The sequence below is a fragment of the Hoplias malabaricus genome, chromosome 8, assembly GCF_029633855.1.
Source record: "Hoplias malabaricus isolate fHopMal1 chromosome 8, fHopMal1.hap1, whole genome shotgun sequence".
Lineage (NCBI taxonomy): Eukaryota > Metazoa > Chordata > Actinopteri > Characiformes > Erythrinidae > Hoplias > Hoplias malabaricus.
The window spans coordinates 16381124-16404093 of NC_089807.1; the positions used below are offsets into that span (position 1 = coordinate 16381124).

Sequence of the window (22970 nt, forward strand, 5' to 3'; positions counted from 1 at the left end):
AGCCCACCACTCTTATATTTGTGTATATAATGTACTTTTTTCATTTACAACTCTTACACATCATCTTAATGTTGCTTTTCAAGTTCTAATATCTTCAGGGCTACATGTACATGGTTACTGATGAGATTCAATATTAAAACAAACTTCGTTGGACTGTATGACAAAACTTTTGGCATTTCTCAAATTCATGAAGCAAACTTGGTCTGGCAGCAGAGCTGTGTGCTGGGCACATTACTGTTCAAATGTTTAGTGTGTTTTTTTTTTTTTTTTTTTGCACTGCTATGCATGTTGTATGTAGATAGCGTCACTCACACAAATCCAGGGTTGTGATGTTGTGGGTTCAAACCCAGCCTTGGGTCACTGTGATGTGTGTTCTCAAGTTTGCATGGGTTTTCTTCTCACAGTCCAAAAACACACGTGTCCAAAGGTGAGTTAATGTGCAAGTGTGAGAAGCATTTAACTGGCACCCTGTTTATGGGAGTTCCTATCTTACTCCCAGTGATTACAGATTGGCACCAGACATGACTCAGAACAGGATAAAACTAGTTTGAATATGAAATAAATTGGAGCAGTTGCTCCATGTAGATGTATTTTAGGCAAAAATTTACTATGTTAAATGAACTCTTGAATGTGGATTTAATTATTTTGAAGTATTGTTTTAGGAATATATTCAAGGAGCAATCTACAGTAATAGTATTTTTGCAATGCTTGATTACGTTTGAATGAATTTTTTTTTTTTTTAATTGAAAACATTGATTCCAAAAAAATGAACTGTGGTGGAGTTGGTGAATATCAGTTTACAATGAGTTGCTCAGTCTCAATTCTAACAGGACTTAGTCCTGAATGATTCTCTTGAATTTTCTACAGAGCAGAGGGAAGGCATAATGTATGAAAGCCTTGAGAATTCAATTCTCAAAAGGAAAAACACAACTACAGGTCATATCTGCATGTACCCACACAAGTCCTGAGAACCTGAGAAACACAACAGCTGTCCCATCGCCCACCCTGTTCCCCTTTTATTATATTTGACTTCTAACAATCTGTTGGTTACCGTGGTGGGTGATGTTTACTGAAGAGGCAGACTAGTCAATATGGGCCAAGAGCATTTAATTCTCTCATCACCACAATGAAACATCAATGTGGGGCAGAGATGGAAAAGCTGCTTAAATACAGTATGCATTCATGGATGGTGTCAACAAATTAATTCTTAAAATAGGACTGGAATGTGGGGAGATGGGGAAAATTTTAAAAAGGTGGGTTTAAGCTGTGTTCACTTTTGGGCGGGCATGAGGTCATCAATGGGCTGGCTTTTCTCCAATTTCTTCTCCATCTCAATCAGTAGTTTCACTCCATCTACAACCATCTGAACGAGCTCCACCTCTGAGAACCCCAGCCGGTCAGCATTAGATATATCAAATACACCGCCCACTGAAGCAGTGTCTACGCCACCTGCCATACAGCAAACAAGTCATTACAACAGAGGTCAGGTTCAGATTTATTACAAATAACCTAGGGTTGGCTCTGTTGCATAGTACTACGAGTTGCACATCAGCTCTACCATTAGGTTTTTGTTTACCTGTTCCACGTTTCTGCAGCCGTAGTCTTTTCAGGATCTCCTCAAACTTGCTGTGCTTGCTCAAACAGGGGAGTTTGACATGCACGCCAGCACGCAGTCCTGTACCCAGGTTAGATGGGCAGGTGAGGACGTAGCCAAGGTGCTCATTCCACATAAACACATGTCCCTTGCTCTTGAACAGCTCCTCTATCTGAAATCACAAGTCAGTATAAAATGGGTTTTTATTGTTATTTCCTTCAGACTTAGTAATGCATTGACAAGTAGCTGTAGTAATAAAAGTTATTTGTGCATGAGAGGGAATGTTTTCGAGAAAGTGCACAGACTGCAAATATTCGTAGATGGAGTGAAGCATGACATTGGAAATTGCTGGTGGATGTACAGAAAAAAGCTACAGGTCCCAGAGTGCATTGTGTTAACTACACTGAGGCCAGACATGGTGCTCTACTCTGAAAGTAAACAGAGAGTTAACGGTTCCATTTGAGGATGCAGTAGATGAAGCATTTGAAAGAAAGAAGCTGAAGTGTGCATACTTGGTGGCTGAGGTGAGGGAATGTGGGTGGCAGGCACATGTATGACCGGTGGAGAGTATTTGTAGCCAAATTAGCCACATCCCTGCTTGTGCAGTTTGGCATCAGGGGCCGGAGACTAAGGGCAGCCGTGAAGGAGTTATCAAAAACAGCTGAAATGGTCTAGTCAGTGGTTGTGGATAAAGAGAGCATACTTAGGGAAATGCACTGTAAAAGTGCTGTAGTATGTAATGTTTACATGGAACTGGTGGCACTGAGCATGCATTAACAGTGCCAGTGGGGCTAGATACAGCTTAGTCACCAGGGAGGCCAGTGGGCATTTACAGTTGTTGATGGTAAAGGGTGAGGTAGGACTGTAAAGCTGGCTTTGAGTGGGGTGGGTCTGGGAATCAAGACTTAACTGTTGAGCCTTCTGGAGGTGTTGGCTTAATTCAGCGAAACACCAAAAGAGAGGAGATGCCCACCTTATGGCCCCTGTATAGAGCTAGTGATACAGTGGCTGGTTTGGATGCTCATGGGCTGTGCTCAATGAGTAACCATAGTTTTTAAGGTTGCTTATAAGGTCATAAACGGCCACAGCAACCTTAGTGTAGGATTCAACATAAATTATGGTGGATGCAGGTAGGAAGAGAGTGTGGTGGGCCCTATGTGAAGCTCTAATGGATTGGCATAGGATATTTTACATCTTATCTTGTATATGATTATAATAATGCCTGTAGCAGGCTGAGCTTGCAGAAGTTTACCTTGGTAAGGCCTGTACAGAAACGAGTGAAAACCTCCTTCATGTTGCCACCTTTCTGCATTGAGATGACACGCAGGTGATCCTCCTCATTCACCCACACGAGGAATGTTTTATTGACATTGTGCCTGACAATTAGAACAAATGTAAAATAAGTTTCAATTGCAAGGATTCTAAGAGAAGAACATGTATTCTTTACAATGGTAACTTTATAGGAGAATAGGGGAGGGGGAGTTAACTTTCAATAGAAGTTGATGTAAAAAATATTTTATTCCAAATAATTTGAGCATTTCTATTGGTCTATTCATGAAAGTTGCACAAATTTTGAAGGGCAGCTGTGGTTTTACATGTAGCAAACTAAAAATCAACAAAAATGTAGAAAAATGTTTCTTTAAATACACACACACACTAATGCTCTTAACTTGTCCATGTCCTGCAGCATTAATCATAGCATTATTTGGAAAACAAAAATAGTGGCAAGTTTGTACTGGGTGTGCCCTTAGTGGTTTCTTAGAGGTTTCTGTCACCTCTGATAAAGATTTTAAAAGTTTTATTTTATGTAAATATTTTATTTTGGGAGGAGGAAGGAACAACAACAAAATGCATTTTTGATAGGATTCAATGCAAAATTGCATTAGTAGTGTTTTAATGGATCCTCTTACCAGATGCCCCTGGCATCAGGCCAATCACGGGCCATCCCAGAGGCCAGCAGCAGGGGTGAGACTGGTTTGTCAAACAGGAAGTGATCATCGATGAGCTGCTGTTGCTCTGCTTCTGTCATATTCTTCAGAGCATAGTACTTTCCTTTCAGATCTCCACTTAGGGCACTCAAAGCTGCCAAAGGAAGTGGAGGGAGAGGGGGAAATCATTTTAATGCTGTAATTTTTTTTACAAATCTGTTCTGCCATAAATACAGTATAAAATACAGGGAAAATTAAAGTCAAAGTGTGAGGCTCTAATGTTTGAATAATTAAAAAGCCTCTCAAAACAACCATTACATAAGGTACTGGCGCACACATGGTTGCCACATTTTTTTTTAATCTTATATATTATTTTTTTACCCAATCCCAAGTCTTTGGGTTACCATTCACATTGTGTTTATATTTTCAGATTAATGGACTAACAGAAATTACAAATTCACACTTGATATTACAAACACAGGCCAAACTGCTAAGAGACTAACCAGGTCAAGCATTTAAAATAATGCCAATCCTTATTAGAAGCTACAGCTCCACCAACTACTTTTCCTTGCCTTTAAAAATTCTATAAACATAATATTCGCACCTTTAACTTTTTGACAATGTGACACAGATGCAAATAGCGGTAAAATAATTTGCATCTAGGAAGACATTTGAAACCACAACTCAATATGGCCTCTAAAAATTGACAAGTTTCTGCCATGTATTGGAAAATACTATTCGTGGCCTGCAGAGGGAGCCAGTATCCAGGTTTAGTTTTCCACTATGAGCCACATCACAGAACTGTACCTTCCACAGAAAGTTTTTCAACGGCCCTCCTCTCTCCACGACTGCAGTGTGGTGGCAGGCAAAATCCACGAATGCTCCTGCCAGTCCTTACGCGTGAGCTCAGTACATAGTTGGGGTCAAGATCATCCCCACCCTTTAAGGAAAGCACAAAATTTGCTCCAAACTTAACAGTGAAAAATAATCTAAGCTCTTAAAAGGACCGTAGGAATTTGTAAAAAGCCATGTACAACTACATATACATACCTTGAGGTTTGCTGAATTGAGGTCAGTTTTGTGTTTGTCTGTGGGTTTGTATCCTCCATGTCTGTCCTCAATGACCGGGTCCAGCAGCTCCTTAAACACCTCATATGTCTCCTCATCCCCAGCCACACAACCCACAGTCATAATGAAGGGGTGACCTAGGGTGTGGATAGGGGCCAATCATGTAGGCATGCAAACAAGTAAGTCATGCATAAAAAACAACTGGCATCTTAACTATTCACATGCACAGTCCTACATAATAAAAAAAATTCCTTAAGATCGGTATTGGTGTGTAAGCTGCGAAGTGCTTTTGATGGACAGTATTAACTAACTTAATCCCTGAAAGCCTCCCCCTACTCCAAGTGTGTTCTTTTACCAGGATTATCTATGGTGAAGCCGTTTGGAGTGGAGTGCTCAAGAGCTGCTTGTACATCTCCAGAGTCAGAACCTTGGACATATGGTTGTTATAGACAGAGTTCTGGGTACTCCTCCTCAGCAGGGAGTTGCTTGATGTTCAAAGTGGTAATTTTATGAGTGCTATACAAATATAACAACACAGGTACTACAGGTAAGAACCATATAATTATTAAAAAAGACCATGTTATTATTGACCTAGGTGTAAACAACAAGTTTAGCAAGGCCACTGTAGCATATACACCTACATTTATGCACATTGGTAATGGCTTTCCACACTTAACTCTTCAGTAAAAATTGCTCTCATTTTAGACTTTCCAATAAAAGACTTATCAGCAAAACTTGCCTTATTTTGTACTATTAAAAAAATGTAGGACAATATATAGTTAAGGCTTGATATTAATATGCAGATTTTAAAAGTTTGAGTACTAATAGTTAAGTTATCTAAAGAGTTCTGATTTTAAAACTGTTGAAGTAAGAGCAGAATAGGGAGAGGCTTTAATCATAATGCTCTTCATCAGTAGTAATTCACCAAGTAATGCTAAGGGTAATGTACTGATACATTTCTGATAAACAAAAAATGTGAAATATGTTGCAGCATTACTAAATTAATTGTTATAGTTTACTGGAGTGAAAAATGTTAATGTGTCATTAAAATGCTTTAACATGTTATGCACATCTGGATCAGAAGCAGAAGGACAGAACAAAAAAGTATCAACCTTCGTTCTACACACACAATTCAGTTAATGCTGGGAAATGTAAAATAAATTTTGTTGACGTGATAAATAATAAAATAATAATAATAAGTGTGCTTATCTTACACTGTTAGTTCTTAAACAGCACTACTTTATTACAGTGAGCATAGTTCGTTATAACTGGGATTTGGTTACGTAGACTATATAAAATGGGGGGTGTATGCAGTTTTAAATTTGGTCAAAAATACTGTGATTACATATAATGTTAGTGTTCAAGTATCGTACAATAATATTTATCGTACAATTCAATATATAAACCATCAAGCCTTGTTTAAAATGTATCGATTTAATAGTACTTCCGTTCATTTCCCTCCACCATCGTGTACAGCAGACGTCTTAAGTGTGCAGTGACATTACCTGGGTTATCGACCCCCGTCTGAATCACATCATCCAAGGTAAAGCCGCTGGGGGTCTGCTTGCTGCGCAGACGCTCATACATGGCAGGAGTTATTACCTTGGCCATGTGGTTGTTGTGCTTGCTGAGGTCGGGGTATTCCGCTTCGGCTGAGTACTTCATCTTCAGCTGGTTGTGACTGTTTCCGAAAGGCATGGTGGATGCTAACTGAACGCGTGGTGGATGGAACAACAGATAACGCCCGTTAGAAAAGCTGAATCTGGTCCATATAAGCGCAGACTTGAAATAATCCACACAACGACTTGGTTTTGCTGAATACCTGATAGTGTCCACTGTTTTGCCAAAGCAATTGAATACGCAACGCGAGTTTATAACGTTCATTTAATAAAACTGGAAAACGTAACTTCTCTAGCAGGCTAAAAGCGCTAAACAAAGCCCATGAAGGGAGTGCTGATGGCAGCGTCCTTTCCCCTTAGAAGCCTGTAAGGCGGAGTAAAGGGATGCAGACCAACCACTGAATAAAAGCAGTGTTAACGTTTAAAGCAACACTGAAATAATCAAAACATAAACGCGCCTAAGCTACAAACTGTGGAGAAAATACACAAGTAAATACTAAACTTATAGGCAAAACCCCATCAAACCCAGCACACTTATAAGCTGATGCCAAACTAAAGCACTTGGGTATATTCACGCAGTTGACAGAGAGCAGTCACTGCAAACACACAGGCTGTCACCAAAACCAAGTCGTTCTCAAGGTTTTACAGACCATTGTAGTTGAGTCTTCAGTATGATATTTTAAAAAGGTTTCAGAAAAGTAGACAGGTCATCTACTGCATAACGAATTTGGTTTACTTTTGTGTTGATAAAAGTGCCGGCTTACCTGGGGACTACTACTACTAGGTGAAGACGGGGCTGAGACAAAGATCCCTATATTTCCAGCTGGAGAGGGTACAATCCAAACTCACTCTGCTCTCAAAGGTTTGTTCCTTAACGTTGCATTTACTTTATAGCACGCACGAGCGGCTCCTATTGGCTACTATTTGTAGTCCATTTATACGATTGGAAGGACTAGAAGTTGAGGACACATCAATCAGTGTAACGTACTTTACCCATCACACAGCAGACTCTACAGCACTGAGGAGCCTTTAGATCACCCATGTGGACATTATTTCCATTTAGTTGTGGACAGTGTGGGTAATAAATGGACACAGTTTCTTGTGAGAAAATCAGCTACTCTATTTTAAAACTGGAGTTTAGACATATGAATTAGTGTAGTTATGGATTAAAATGTGCCACACATACACCAACTCTTTCATAACTAATCAGAACACCTTATTTTTACTTTGTGGGAATTGTCTGCCGATATCAATATAACATTTTAAAGACACATATTTGTTGAAACTGATGCAATAAATCAGTATTTAATGTGGACATTGGGACTAAGTGGATTACAATTACAGACTAATGTAACATTATTTTTAGAGTTATGAATGCAGTAAAGTGGACCCGCTTATCAGGATGGTTTTCTGATGTCAGTCTTTCGCCCCTGATGATGTTTGAATAAAATTACTAGTGTTTAATAATAACATAAGCTTTTAGTCTTGGCTCATCTAAATAGTGACCCTGCAAGATCCCCAGTCTTTGCACAATGACTGTGACTAATACTTACAGTTTTTAGATATGAGGATGACTTTGATCTATTAAGAGTATATGATTAGTGTATGGGGGGGACTGGACACTTGAGTCCAACCATTTGAGCTTATTTCCCTGCACTATCACATCTATTAAACATGTGATGAAAAAAATCAGATCTGCTTGAGCAGAATAATAACCAGGACCTGAGCTCCCACCCCTGCCCTCAAGCATCAGAGAGGAATTCATGTCCTTCCGCGTTGCGTCATTTTTATGCGACACGTGTGAAGTAATTCTTCAATGTGAGAGCAAATTTTCTAAATATAGATACCACCTTTAAATTCTGAATTCTCAACTAAAGTCTGGCTTAATCTCCGTGTGAGAATAAACTGTTAATCGAATGTAGCCGTTATAAAGCTCACCGATGAGCACTAAACAGTCAATCCGCATGGTATGTAGACTTGATATTGACTGAGTATCGTGTATGAAGCACACGTGAGACCCTGTCTAGCTAAACCACAACAGTTAATAACCACTCTCAGATAAAAGGTAAGTGTTTTATTGTTGATGTTGAAATCTTCATTAGTATACAGCTACCTAGCTAAACATGTGAAGCGTGACCGTTTGTATTTAAAACATCCGTATATGTAGTGGACCCGGCTTCTAACGCAGCTGAACTATGCCTGTAGTAACTGGTGCTAACGTTAGCCGGTTAACGAAGCTCGCTGGAAATCCTGTCCAAGCAATAGGTTCTTAATCCAAACGCACATTATTTCGTCCCCCGTGTCTCGAGTGGTTGTGCATCTGACTGGGAGACAATAAATATGAAAAAGTCATGCCATTTTTCTCCATCTAAACCAGTGCTCTCAATTACTGAGAAAGTTCAAAACTGGGTTACCATATATTCTTTGAAAAACTAATTTTACCGTAAATTACATTTAAAATATTGTTTCTAAATTTTTGGCAGAATTTAATTTTTAATATAAAGTCTACTTCGAAATACACAATATGATTCATCAGCATCCATTGCTAAATGGCAAATGCCACTGCTGTAGATAGCTATTAGCTACCATTTAAAGTGGAAAGGACATAATAAATGAAAAGCCAATTCTCCCCACTTTTTTCTGTTATTATTCCACAGTCCAGTTTTACTTGGTTGGTGACGAATTGTTCATAATTTGGCAAAATGGGTTAAGGCTAAAGTGTTGCAATTTAATGCTAGCATATTGTATGCCGTTATCAATATGTAAAAGCAATTATTTTGTGTTGATATTCCTGTTTTGTGCATTAAAATTGGTCTGGTTAACCAGCCATTAGACTCTACAGCCACCAGTCTAGTACAGGCGCTAATTAACCCGAAACGCTGACCCTGCGTGTACAGTCACACTGCTCAATCAAACTCAAATCTATGAACTAATTCTGTTAGTGTATTCTATCTTAGGTTGTCAGTGACTTGTAATACTTACTTGGTTTCTATTTTGACCAGGGCATTCAGTGAAATCATCGCAGTTTGATTGGAACTGTTAAACAATTCGATTTGAAAATAAACCAACGGTTTGCAATGTAACGGCGCTTTCAAATAATAACAATTTGCGTCCTCGTGCACCGTGACGTCAGTCTCAGACAAAATGTCTCTATAAAACATCCAGATATTAAATACTATTTTTAATAGTTATGGGGATGTGCACATAAAAACTAGACCCTTTCACCACCGTCGGTCAACGGATTTCCCAGCAAAATACCCTTTCATGTCGAAAATGCCTTGGATGATCTTTTATACCTTTTATAACTTGATGTTGATCTTTTTATAACTTGATGCTTATAACTTGATTTTTGGCAACATTTTTAAAAATCAGCAAAATTCCTATTCAAGTCTTTTTTGGAAGTAAATCTAATCATGGCTAATGTTCACACACAGCATCTTTTATTAGAATAATGTCTTTGTTTCGTATTTTATCCCTCAACAATTAAACATTACTGATATTTCCCATGTTTGCTATTTGGGAGGCTTTGTATATTTCTTTTCTCAAATTGTCTAATAAAATGTTCTCTCCCACAGCTACTTTCATCTATTTTAGAGCTCATTATTGCAGTCCCATGAGTTTTGTGGAGTACTCAGAGTTCATTCAAGAAGGAGATGTGGTCATTATCTTTCTTGGCCACGATTCCATGATGCCTATCAATGTAAAATCTGGAGCCCAAACCCAGACTCGATATGGAGCCATCCGCCATTCCAGTGACTTGATTGGGCGACGGTTTGGTTCCAAGGTGACCTGCAGCAAGGGAGGATGGGTCTATGTTCTGCACCCCACTCCAGAGCTATGGACTATGAATCTTCCCCATCGAACACAGATCCTTTACACCACAGACATTGCCAACATCACACTGATGCTGGATCTTAAACCAGGATCAATTGTCTGTGAATCAGGTAAGACTAAAATGGAGGCATTTTTTCTGTTTAACAGTTGCACATGGGTAACATGGCAAATATCTAACACCATCCTGTATTTTCACAATAAACAATATGGTCCAACTGCAGGCATGTTGCTCCCAAATTTTAAATATGTAATATTTTTTAATGGAAGTTAATGTATAAAAATATCTTAGTCATTTTGGATCATTTATATTGGTCCATCTGTCATACAACATTCTCATTATAGCTAATATGTATAAGATGACTATATTATCATTATAAGTAAGCATAACCAAAGTTAACTCCCAAGCAGCAGAATATATATTTGCAGATTTACATGGATGGCAGAATAGGCAACAATAAAATATATAACGGTGACTGAGGTAGATAATGCAATATTATATTACAGTTTTACATACACAGCAGGGTGTGCTGTGATTTCAAGATTATAGCATATGTTATAGATTTCCTTAACCAGCACTATAAATGGTGATATAATAATTAAAATAGAAAACATGCAGAGTCATGTATTTTAACACTACTAGTGGTAGTGGTACAAGTAGTGTCGCTGTCACACAACTACAGGGTTTAAAACCTGTGTCCGGTTACAGTCAATCAGGAGTTTACTGTGTCTTCCCTTGTCTGAATGTTATTTCCTGGTGCTCTTCTCCCACAGTCCAAAAACATGCTTATGAGTGGATTGTCTATTCACAATTGTTCATATGTGTGAGTTTGTGAAGCCCTCTGATGGACTGGTGACCTTTCCAGGGTATGCTCCTTCCTTGTGCCCAGTGATTCTGGGTGGACTCTGGACTCAGCACAGCTCCAAACATGCTAAAGCAGTTACGGAAAATAAAGAAAGGGAATGTTATTTAGTGTAGCATGCATTTCATGTAGGATGTATATATGCTAAAATGTCAGTGTTTTAACAAGTAACATGTGAGCACAACACAGCATTCTCTCCTACCCACCCAAGTGTTTATGGCAAGCATGACTGGAATAGTGCAGTCCAGAAATAGTTCTCTATGTCTGTGTTATTTTAGAAGATATTATGTATAAATTATATTTAAGTCCCTCTATTGCAAGTGTTTTTGATGGGATGTTTTCTACAAATTCAGATCTGCAGTTCAGATTTTTTATGTTGATATAATTGTGGTAGTAATTTTAGTTCTAAAATGTAAATCTAAGTTTATCAAAGTGTTGAAAATCTCTAATACCAAGAAAAATTAACATTTATATTTTAAACATTCACTGGGGTGATTGTTTGCATAGGTGCCTTTTTAAGTAATGGTTAAAGTAACTGTTCTCAATGTGACTTTGTGATTAAGCTGAATAAAAGTTCAGTGTTTATCAGCGTTTGAATATCAGTGAGCCATGTGCTGTGTGTTTGAGAGAATTGGTATATTCCATATTTTTAAGTGGTTCTATAGGACTATGGAATCTTGGCTAGTTCTAGTGCAATCACTGGCTTTGCCAATTTGGGGTTGCCAGGGCTGCCATTGAAATAAACAATTTTCTGCGTTGTTTGTCTTCTAATATTATGTCGGTTTTACACGAAAGACATTCCATCAGCAAATCTTTTTTTCCTATTTATGTGAAATGGACTCTCAGAAGCAAACAGCCTGGCAAATTACATAGGTTACACAGAAATGCATTAATGTCTACTTATTAGATGGCTACTTGTGCACACTTGGAATCTCGTGGAAGGTCTTTCTTTTTTTCCTCTTTCCTCTCCGTGCGTGCTGGGTATTTTTCCTTTCCTCTGTTTATCTCATTCACTGAGTGGAAACCACTCATAGTCTGAATGGAACTATTTAGTAGCTGTCTCTCTCTCTCTCTCTCTCTCTGTGTGTGTGTGTGTGTGTGTGTGTGTGTGTGTGTGTGTGTGTGTGTGTGTGTGTGTGTGTGTGTGTGTGTGTGTGTGTGTGTGTGTGTGTGTGTGTGTGTGTGTGTGTGTGTGTGTGTGTGTGTGTGTGTGTGTGTGTGTGTGTGTGTGTGTGTGTGTGTGTGCTGCTTGATTATTTATTGCACTCATTTAGCCGGACTGGTGTAATTTCCTTGCTAAACTAGTTTTGGACCAGTTCAGTATATATGTCACAAAGTAAAGTCACAGAATATATTTGATTGTGAATTCTATGATGTCGGGACTGAGTCTAATGTACATGAGCCATTAAGACATTAATAATTATTTTTTCTCATTTGTGGAACGCTTTTTCTGTGTTGAATTATGGTTATGTTCACAGTTTTGGTTTCTGTCTTCCTTTTGTATGTCAGGGCCTTCCTCTTCTTTTTCACAGATATCTCTCCTCAAGTCTCTCATTCCTTTCCTCTGCTCGTCCCTGAGCTCCTGATCCTGAACTCTGTTATCCTCTAGCATCTGAATACCACCCTGTGGGCCAAACATTGACCCTATTGTTGCCATGAAAACAACAGCTATGGTGATGTAACACTGCAGTGAGTTGGAGGAGTCGGTGTGTTCAGTTCTGTGTCTGTGAGGATTTGCTTGTACATATGTGGGTGTTCACTTGAAACAACTGTGTTTTAGTGGTGTTGGTGCACCACATATTCCTGCACATGCAAATTGCAGTCTTTGGGAGTGAAAACTGCAAGAAACTGTGAATAAAGAAAGCAATTCTTTCAATATTTCATAAGGAATAGCTCCTTTTTGGCATGTCTATATTTGTTATATTGACTAGTAAATGTTAACATTGCCTGGACCCACTGGCAATAGTGTTCATTCATTCAATCATTTATTTTCTATTTTGTACTGTTCAGGATGAGGTACCATATCACTTGGCACAAATCAGGAACACAGTCTGGACACAGTGCCATTCTATGACAGGGCATCACATTTTCACTTACACACTCACAGGTATGGACAAATAGACCACCTGGAAGAAACCCACATAGAGAGGGCGAGAATACACCAAACAGGTGTGATCTGTGGTGGATTTTGAATCCACCACCTCAGGAACCTGGAGATGTGTGACAAAAATACTTTTGAAGTATGGCTACTTGACTCCAAGTTGTGTGTTTGGGAGTCCTATATGTTCAAAACCATTCATAACAAGACAACTAAATCATAAAATAGTTTTAGAAATAGAAAATTACTTTGTACTGTAATGTTAACAGTATCATATTGACAGCATAGAAAAAATTCTACATTGTTCTGTGGTCTGTCTTGGTCGGGTTGTAATAAGTATGGCATTCCTGCCAGTGGCAGTGCTTACAGACCAAGTGTCCAGTGCAGATTTATAATGTCTACCACTGCTTATGTTGTCTGTTGATTTCTTTGTTGCATGTTAATTTGTATTTGATACAGGTACAGGCAGTGGGTCACTGTCCCATGCTATTCTCCGCACCATTGCTCCCAGTGGTCACCTATACACAGTGGAGTTCCATGCCCAGAGAGCAGAAAAGGCTGCTCAAGAGTTCAAGGATCACAAGGTGGACCATCTGGTGACTGTCCGAAATCAGGACGTGTGCAAAGAGGGCTTTGGTGTTTTGGGAGTGGCTGATGCAGTCTTTCTGGACATCCCCTCACCCTGGGAGGCTATCACACATGCCAAGAAAGCCTTCAAACAAAAAGGTTAGTAGGGGAGAGAGGGATAAAATGAGCCATTATTAATTTGGCTTGTCAAAGTATTAGTATTATTGTACTCTTTTAAAAAAATAAAATGTTTCTTGTCCCACAGTTTTCGACTTAGAACCACACAGGTTGCTTGTGCTTTTTGTATAATTTTGAACAATTTATGGATTTTGATCATTCAAATTCAGATTTTTTCCCTTAGGAATACATTGACCAAAATTTCAAACTGCACACTACATAAACACAACACATACAGGTGCATCTCAGCAATTGAATTCAAAAAGTGTAACTATATATAGATTCATTACAACCAGAGTGATCTATTTTAAGCATTTATTTCTTATAAGGTTGATTATTATGGCTTACAGACAATGCAAACCCAAAAGTCATTATCTCAGAAAACTAGAATATTATGAGACCAATTTAAAAAATGATTTTTAATATAGAAATGGCCTACTGAAACATATGTACAGTATATGCACTCAATACTTGGTATGGGCTCCTTTTGCATGAATTACTGCATCAGTCTTTCATCTTCCTCTTGACAATACCCCATAGATATGGGGGGAAGGTCAGGCAAGATGCTGGCCAATCAAGCACAGTAATGCTGTGGTTATTAAACCAGATATTGGTACTTTTGGCAGTGTGGACAAGTCCTGCTGGAAAATTAAATCCATATCTCCATAAATCTTGTCAGCTGAGGGAAGCATGAAGTGCTCTAAAAGTTCCTGGTAAACTGCTACACTGACTTTGGACTTGATCTAACACAGTGGACCAAAACCAGCAGATGACATGGCTCCCCAAACCATCACTGATTGTGGAAACTTCACACTAGACTCAATCAGCTTGGATTGTGTGCCTTTCCACTCTTCCTCCAGACTCTGAGACCTTAATTTACAAATGAAATGCAAAATTTACTTTCATCTGAAAACAAGACTTTGAACCACTGAGCAACAGTCCAGTCCTTTTTCTCCTTGGCTTAGGTAAGAAGCTTCTGCCGTTGACTCTGGGTCATGAGTGGCTTGACACAAGGAATGCGACAGTTGTAGCCCATGTCCTGGATACATCCGTGTGTGGTGGCTCTTGAAGCACTGACTCCAGCAGCAGTCCACTCCTTGTGAATCTCCCCCAAATTTTTTGAATGGCCCTTTCTTGACAATCCTATCAAGGCTGTGGTTATCCCTGTTGCTTGTGCACCTTTTTCTACCACACTTTTTCCTTCCACTCAACTTTCCATTAATATGCTCGGATACAGCAGGAAGGAAGGTGTCAATGACTGTCTTCTGGACATCTGTCAAATCAGCAGTCTTCCGCATGATTATGTAGCCTAGTGTACCAGACTAAGGGGCCATTTTAAAGGCATAGGAAACCTTTGCAGGTGTTCAGTGTTGATTATTCTAATTTTCTGAAATAATGACTTTTGATTTTTCATTAGCAATCATCAACAATAAAAGAAATAAATTCTTGTAATGAATCTGTATAATGAGATTCTCTTTTTGAACTGAGTAACTGAAATAAATTAACTCTTTGATGATATTCTAATTTATTGAGATGTACCCGTATACCGCACACTCCATATATACAACAACGCACCGCACCATCACTGCACTCTACAAAAAAATAAAAACTAAATAAAAAATCGCTGCAAACAACACACACACACTGCACACTTCACAGACAAAACACTAAGTCTGAGACCAAATCTACAAGGTTGCAATAAAACAAGTATCATTGTCCTCCTTGCAGTTACCTTTTGAGGTTGAGGTAGCTTATCCACCACATCACACTATAGTATTTTGCTATTCAGGCATCAATATTTTTCTAAATGCTTTGCATGATTGTATTTGTTGGTTAATCACTAACATGCATCATAAATATCTTTAGATTTGGATAATTTTTTTTGATGCAGCCACCATTAATATATTCTATGCAAAAATACTACTTTGACAAACCAAAAACAGCTTTTAAAGTTAATTTGTGCTTACCACTCCTCCCATGTGCTTTTTCTTTTTACAGTCTAGCAGAAATGATGGATGGTTCTCTTGAGCCATATTTGGATTAGATTTACCTGTGAACATGGGGTAATTATTCCCGGAGTGTCTGTGCAGTTTTAATCTTGGACAAATAGACAATTTCAGTCATTTTCCTGGACTGTGCGCTCCGGTTTCAGGAAAGGTTCTTAAGTCTTTTCCTACTGAAAAACGAGCAGTAAAAATAACCCCAAGTTATATTAATCCAGTGTGAATAGGCATGTGGGGTAATATTCCATATATTCTGGATTAAAGGAGCTTTTTGCAGGTTTTCTCGAGTGTAGTTGGGCGAAGCATCCACAAAGCAACCTAAAGGATCACTCAGTGGAGAGACATTTCTGGTTTTGTGCAAAATAGCAGCCTATAAATGTGTTATAAACATGTTTCTACTCGTTAAGGTACCACTAAAAGGTTTATAATATAAATTATAATAAGTGTGTGACATATTAGTAAAGTTTTTGTGCCCTCTTCCCATTTATATATTTCAAAGGACTAAAGTATAAGGTCTTTGAGGGATAGGGATGAGGGATTTTTTGTGTTGGACTGTTCTCAGAACAGTTGTGATAGTCTTAAATCTCCAGTAGCTCTGTATATGATCCACTGTGTAGACACTCCCAACTGTGTTATTTTCACCAAGATTTATTTTCCAGTACCAATCCACCATAAACATTACTGCTGTCCTTTAGTTGAATTACATTACCCCAGCTCTCCACATAAAACCAAACCTGTCCGAATAGGACACATTTGACATGTTTTTATATTTTATCTATGAATGTTTTGTTCTAATACTTACAATATTAGCTTGTGTTGCTTTCATATAACAAAAATCCTCTCTAGTGTAAATTTGCATTATTGATATGTCCATGTGGTGGTGTTTATACATTAGAAGATATATCATAGACAGGCTTTCTTGCATCTTAAACCTAGGCAACAATTCCTCTCAACTTGCAGGGCAGGGCTTTTGAGCACAGGTGAGTATAATTACATATTGTACATATGTGGTAGAGTTAACTCCAGTTTTATACCGTTGTTGTTTTTTATGCATGGTAATTAGGTTTTGTTAAATGATCGGAGCGGGACATAAATATGTGGTGTCTTTACTGGTGTAACTGTCTAAGGGTTCAGATCCTGGTAAGGTTCCAACTAAAGAAACAGTATCAACATGGTCTGTTGAGGCCAATAACTGTGAAACTATTCCTGTTCACTGGTCTGTAGTGTGTGTTGCTGTCAGTTTATGTAACAGTGCTATCTGTTGTTTGTGGTTGGTCAGAGATGAACATTTCTCTGCAGAGTTGAGTGATTACTTGGGCATGCAGTTCATTCTGTAGGACTGACCTGTGCCCAGCAGGCAGGCCTGGACTAGTCTCTGCCCAGCTGGGGGCCGTATAGTCGCAGAGAGTGCATTTTATTGGTTTGCTGGGAAATGGGTTTTAGGAAAATAATTAAAAAAAAAAAAAATCCCTGAATGATGGTTATCGTTGAAGGCTTTCTTGGAGAAAAGAAGAGCATGTATGAAGAATGGACCATGGGTGTGTCTCAAAGAACTCCTTAGTTTGGTAGTCCAGCTGCTGCAAAATTTTCCAGTGCTCTGAAACTTTTGTGACATGAAAACACTCAGTTAAATATAATAAGCTGTGATTAAATATAATAAGCTGTGATTAATCACTATGCTCCCTGACCAGAATTGGCTTGAGTCACCTCATCCCCCATAGCATCAGGGACCTAAAGTTTACCTAAACTGCTAATGGAAAAATAGAATTAGAACATCTCTCTCTCACACACACACACACATATGCACACACACACTACTGCCTTCTCTCTGCTGACTAACTTTTGACCATAAAGGGGCAGGCTGTGAGTCAAGGTTAGTGTTCCTTAAGAAGGCTGAAGTCTGTCTCTCTCTCTCTCTCTCTCTTTCTCTCTCACTCACTCCTCCCCTCAAATGAATTTATTGGCCTGGATTACAAAGAACAACTGTTGTTTGAACAGCTTTTGCTCATTGTAGAGGCTGTGTGGTTGATGACGCTTGGTGCAGCAGGTCAGATGGCCTTTGCTATCCAAAGAAGAATGTATGGCATGTGGCATCCATGCAACAGTTCTATATGCCAATTTCTTCGTGATCTGTATCTGCTGTTCTTACCGTTTTCTTGTGATTCCTTTTTATTGGTTTGGCCTACAACTCGCTTTTTTCAGTAGTTTCTGTAGTGTGGAGGATTCTTGCAGTGGCATAACTTTCCTCTCTTCCAGGAAATTGTTGCCAGGAAACCTGGTAAGCCTGGTTGCTGGGAGACCTTGAGTCTGTGTTTATTACAGCATTTGCAGGGACTGGCCTTATTTGTCAGTGGTATGTTTATCAGCGCATACTTTTAACATCGCTCTCTTACGCTCTCGTGTTCTCTCTCGTGTTCTCTCTCTCTCTCTCTCTCTCTCTCTCTCTCTCTCTCTCTCTCTCTCTCTCTCTCATTTCTTTCTGCCCCCCCACGTTATAAATTTTGATATATACTACAACCTTTGCACTTTGTATTCATGATCCTTCTAAAAAAGGAATCACTTTTATGTTCTTATGTTCTTGCTAATTAAGGCAGAGTTTTTGTTTTGGGTGGTCAATTTTTTGTGCACATCCTCCTTCATTTTTCTTTTAGACTGTACTTCAGTACTTATAACAGTTTACACTAGAGTTTTTGGAAAGATATTCACTTATGATATGAAACATAGTCCATATAATAAAAAGAGCTGCTTGGGGATTTAGCAAGCTCTTTTGAGCTGGATTAAAAGCTAATAAGGTGGTAGTATCCTACGTCATCACGTATGTCAACCTTTACCATTGGGATCATTCATTCATTCATTCATTATCTGTAACCGCTTATCCAATTCAGGGTCGCGGTGGGTCCAGAGCCTAGCTGGAATCATTGGGCGCAAGGTGGGAATACACCCTGGAGGGGGCGCCAGTCCTTCACAGGGCAACACAGACTCACTCACACACTCACACCTACGGACACATTTGAGTGGCCAATCCACCTACCAATGTGTGTTTTTGGACTGTGGGAGGAAACCAGAGCACCCGGAGGAAACCCACACGGACACGGGGAGAACACATCAACTCCTCACAGACAGTCACCCAGAGCGGGAATAGAACCCACAACCTCCAGGTCCCTGGAGCTGTGTGACTGCGACACTACCTGCTGCGACACCGTGCTGCCCACCATTGGGATCAGCTGGTATTAATTTCAGTGAGACACCATTTAATTCTGTAATTGTAATTGCTCATACAGTTCATACCTTTCCACACAAGTTTTACTTCCACATAGAAGTGCCGTCTAAAACTTGAAATGTGGAATTTGGTTAAAATGCCACATTCCAGTTCTGTGTGTGCAGTAACAACACATTTACTTTAGTGTAATCTTAATGTAACCTGTTAGAAGTTTGAGGGCAACTTAAATGAGCCAAAAATCCCAATTCTTCAGATAGAGGATATATATTTATTGCGATTTTACAGCCAAAAAATATGGACAGGCAACACATTTTCCCATCTTTCACACATCAATCCACCCTGTTTAAAAAATTTAAATCTGTTTTACTTCACTTTTAAAGTGAAGGGACATCTGTGATTGTCGGGAAATGCAGTTCTCTCTGATTTGTTTACGTTCAGGAGTTCTGAGTCTTTTAATGTGGATCGATATGTTTGAGTGGAAAAAACGACTGTTGTTTGTACATGGCTGAAGTTTAACTTGCTTGTTGGTTTTTGCTCACTATTTGAATTACCACAGAAACTAATTTCTAACTCGAGGTGTTTAATTTTCTAGCACTTTGAGTAATGTAGATAGCTGTCTCCAGAATGTAGGCAACTCAGAAACAGCAAAAACTAGTCAGTGTTACCCATCTATGAATGAATAGAGCAATATCTACATCTTGGTTCAGGCTTTTAAAATTAATGGAGTCCTCTCTACATTGTGTGTGTGAGATTTTTTTTTTGATTTTTTTTTTTATATAAACTAATTTACTGACATCAGGATTCGTATACAACAACACTTTTCAAACACATAAACAGACTCGAGTTAGTGAAGGGCGAGGATGCATCTTTGGATCATTTTATTTATTTATTTATTTATTTATTTTTTTTAAGTTAAAGATTATTTTAAATCTTTGACTTCACCTCTTCTCTCTTTACAGGGGGTCGTCTTTGTTCTTTCTCACCATGTATAGAGCAAGTGCAGAGGACATGTGAGGCACTAATGGAGCAAGGCTTTGAGGAGATCTGCACTCTGGAGGTTCTGCAGAGGGTGCATGATGTCCGCTCTGTCAATCTCCCCTTACCAGATTTTGGCCCTGAAGACGGTGGGGCAGAGAGTGCCAAAATGACCACTGAACCACCTTTAGAGGAAGTTCCACCTTCAGCAAACTCTGGCTACACTTCAGTGACCTGTCGGACTGCTACACCTCCAAGGGAAATGGCTGGACACACAGGCTACCTCACCTTTGCTTCTAAACCACGTGGCTAAAGATAACCTGCAGGTTACCAGGGACTGCAGCATGTTCATACTCATAAGCAGAAATCAGTACAGATTATGTTCATGTCTCCCATAGTGCACATGAATAAACCCATGGAACGACCTCCATGCTGCTGAGTGTTCTGTCATGATGTTTAAGTTACAATACTAAGGAGGTTTTGATAAATAACAGCTTATCGGATGTATGTAAAAAGAAACGTGTTGTTCTACAGTCATTTTGGCATTCTTTTGTTATAATAAATAAAAAAAAGAGGGGGGGTTTCATTTTGTCAGATCTTTGCATTTACCATTACAGCTGTACACTGCACAAGAGTCTGTGGCTTCTGCATGCGCTCTTTCAGTTTTTTTTTCTTTCTTTGGTTTCTTTGTTTTTGTTTGCTTTATTTTTCTGTTTGAAACTCATAAAACTAGCTCAAATCTATTCAGAATCCTGTTTTTGTTTTATTTGTTGGTAGAAAATTTAAAGTTCCAAATACTCCAAATACATAGAAGCTCTTTGTCTACATACAGAATGTCTAGTAGAGGTGTGGTAAATAGGGGTTGGTGAACAGCTGACGTAACTAATGGACTAGTGTTTGTGAGTTATTTTAAGCATGCTGTCTCCTGGTTTAAAAGAGAAGGCAAAGATTGGGGGATGAGAATAGAGTGGAGAGATAGTTCACCTGTATTTGTCCACTCTCCACTCAGCTCTGAGGGTCTAAGCTGGAGCATAAGAAGCCAGAAAAGCTTTTCTTAGCCCCAGCAAATCCACACAGACCATAAGCAGCTTCCCTTCAGGACCTCAGATCCTCAGTATATGAATGTGCCAAGCTGTGGGGTTCCGTACACGAGACTAAACAGCACGTGACCTGCTCAAAAAGGATACTGTGAGGAGTGTTTTTATTGAGAGTAACAGCTAGGGAAAGTGGTATGGAACCTAAGCAAATAAGTAATGCAACTACTGCTCTGCTTTTAACACAACATTTCTCTGTCTACATTGCTAAAAGGTGTTTTATACCGTGTAATACAGGTGAACTTCACAGCTCTGTTACATTTATCACTGTAACAGTGTAAAATGGGCTGATGCATTAAACTTTCCCAAATTGCTGGAGGAAACACGATGCCAAGTAAAGTAGAATTTCTATTATAATTCAGACCCCGTCCACTTTAGCTCCATCTTTGATTTGATAATTATTAAATTAAATGTTTATTTGGAGCTGTTGGTTATATCTCAGCTTTTTTAATGAGGTGCTGTTGAATGAAATAGGTGGTGCAGACCAGGAAAACACTATAGACACTATATCTATATAAATATAGATATTTATATAGCAGCATTTCACAATGTAATTCATGTGTTGCTCAGCATACTTTTTGCCCTGTTCACACTAACCGAATATGGATGACTAAGTAGTGTTGTATATTCCACCAGTTCCAAGTGATCTTTACTATCATACTCCCTTTCTCTTTACAAAACATAACAAAACAAAACAAAACAAAAAATTATTTCAGGAGCAGAAGAAAGCAAGTAATTAATTGTGCAGAATACTTTGCAAATGCTTCCTAAACAGTCTGACTCTGATCATTTCCGTGAGTTAAAAACAGGAACTAATCTAATCTTGGAAAAGGCTGAACATATTTCACATACTGAATTCAGATAGGCTGTGAAAATTAACACTGTCAAGGGTTACAAAGGAAAGTTGTGCTTTAAAGACTGTGTCCTTATCGTAAATGTTAGGAAAGAGACTTCCATCTGCTGTTAACCGCTTACAGATAGTCAGCAGCTAATCAGTCTCCAACATGTGTATGCGTATGTGTACACACACACACACATTTCTCCACATTAACCTTAATCCTGAAGAGGAAGCAAAAGAAAAAGTAGCACTGATAAGCTTAGTGAAGCAAAGCAGGCTTCTTCTGTTGTGTTAGTAAATCTTTTTTGGAAGGACCATTTGTCACCGAAAACACACCTGGCTATGCTGATAGCTCTACTGACCTCCCCAGCTGTCCCCTCATGACCCCACAACACCATCAGCTTTGACCCCTTTCCCATAGTTTTCTGAAACTGAGGCCTGACACATTTTTGTTCATGTAAATTTAGGTAGGGCAATGCCAGTGCAAACAGTTTTAGATTAACTGATGTCACTGGTGTAGTATGCAGCTGGACAAAGCTGTTTACATATCTTTTGTCAGCCATGTTGATTTCAACCTTTTGTCCTTGTCCAGTGTTAGTGCTTGTTCTTGGAATCTATGATCAGACATCATTTTTAGCCATGTTATTTTTTTGTTTTAGATCATGTGGAAGCTTTTTGTGGTTTATTTTGGAGGACACACTTTAGTCACTGTGGGAACATACTGCATTAAGAGAGGAAAAGTAGAATCATCAATTCCCATACATGGGAGTGTAGGAAAGGCAGTGGTTAGTAAATGTCTGTATTACTCACAAACATCAGGCAAGATTTGTCACTGGTCACACCTACATTCATTGCTGGAGGAATAAGCATTTCTTCTTTAAGAATTTGAGTGTGAAATAAAAACACGAGCAATGTGGGGTCAGAGTGAGCAAATCTGGTGTACAGTACCAACCAAAATTAGAATACAAGTTAAACTTAAGCCATGTACACACAACAGTTGTTTTTTTCATCAAACATACCATTCCATCTTAAAGGACACAGAGCTTCTGAACATCAACAAACAAGAGAATAGTGTTTCCCACATTTGTGTATATC

The 22970-nt window shown here is 38.8% G+C and overlaps 2 protein-coding genes across 4 annotated transcripts; one reads left to right on the top strand and one right to left on the bottom strand.

Moving 5' to 3' along the window:
* Positions 1-1057: 1057 nt before the first annotated feature.
* ckba (creatine kinase, brain a) lies at positions 1058-9306 on the bottom strand. Of its 3 annotated transcripts, none has more exons than XM_066678526.1 (8): positions 6096-6222; positions 4946-5106; positions 4573-4727; positions 4330-4462; positions 3505-3676; positions 2847-2970; positions 1577-1766; positions 1058-1449 (listed from the first exon to the last, which is right to left on the bottom strand). In XM_066678526.1, the coding sequence occupies exons 3-8, from the start codon at positions 4711-4713 to the stop codon at positions 1271-1273; spliced, it is 939 nt and encodes a 312-aa protein (XP_066534623.1). In that variant the 5' UTR covers positions 4714-4727; positions 4946-5106; positions 6096-6222; the 3' UTR covers positions 1058-1270. The 3 variants fall into 3 exon arrangements, with proteins under 3 accessions (XP_066534623.1, XP_066534622.1, XP_066534621.1); XM_066678525.1 differs by lacking the exon at positions 4946-5106 and adding an exon at positions 9192-9306 and having other exon boundaries at positions 1059-1449; positions 6096-6300; XM_066678524.1 differs by lacking the exon at positions 4946-5106 and adding an exon at positions 6974-7122 and having other exon boundaries at positions 1059-1449; positions 6096-6300.
* Positions 7937-21071, top strand: trmt61a (tRNA methyltransferase 61A). Its single transcript, XM_066678527.1, has 4 exons — positions 7937-8274; positions 9785-10153; positions 13461-13727; positions 19928-21071. The coding sequence occupies exons 2-4, from the start codon at positions 9823-9825 to the stop codon at positions 20254-20256; spliced, it is 927 nt and encodes a 308-aa protein (XP_066534624.1). The 5' UTR covers positions 7937-8274; positions 9785-9822; the 3' UTR covers positions 20257-21071.
* The last annotated feature ends 1899 nt before the right edge of the window (positions 21072-22970 follow it).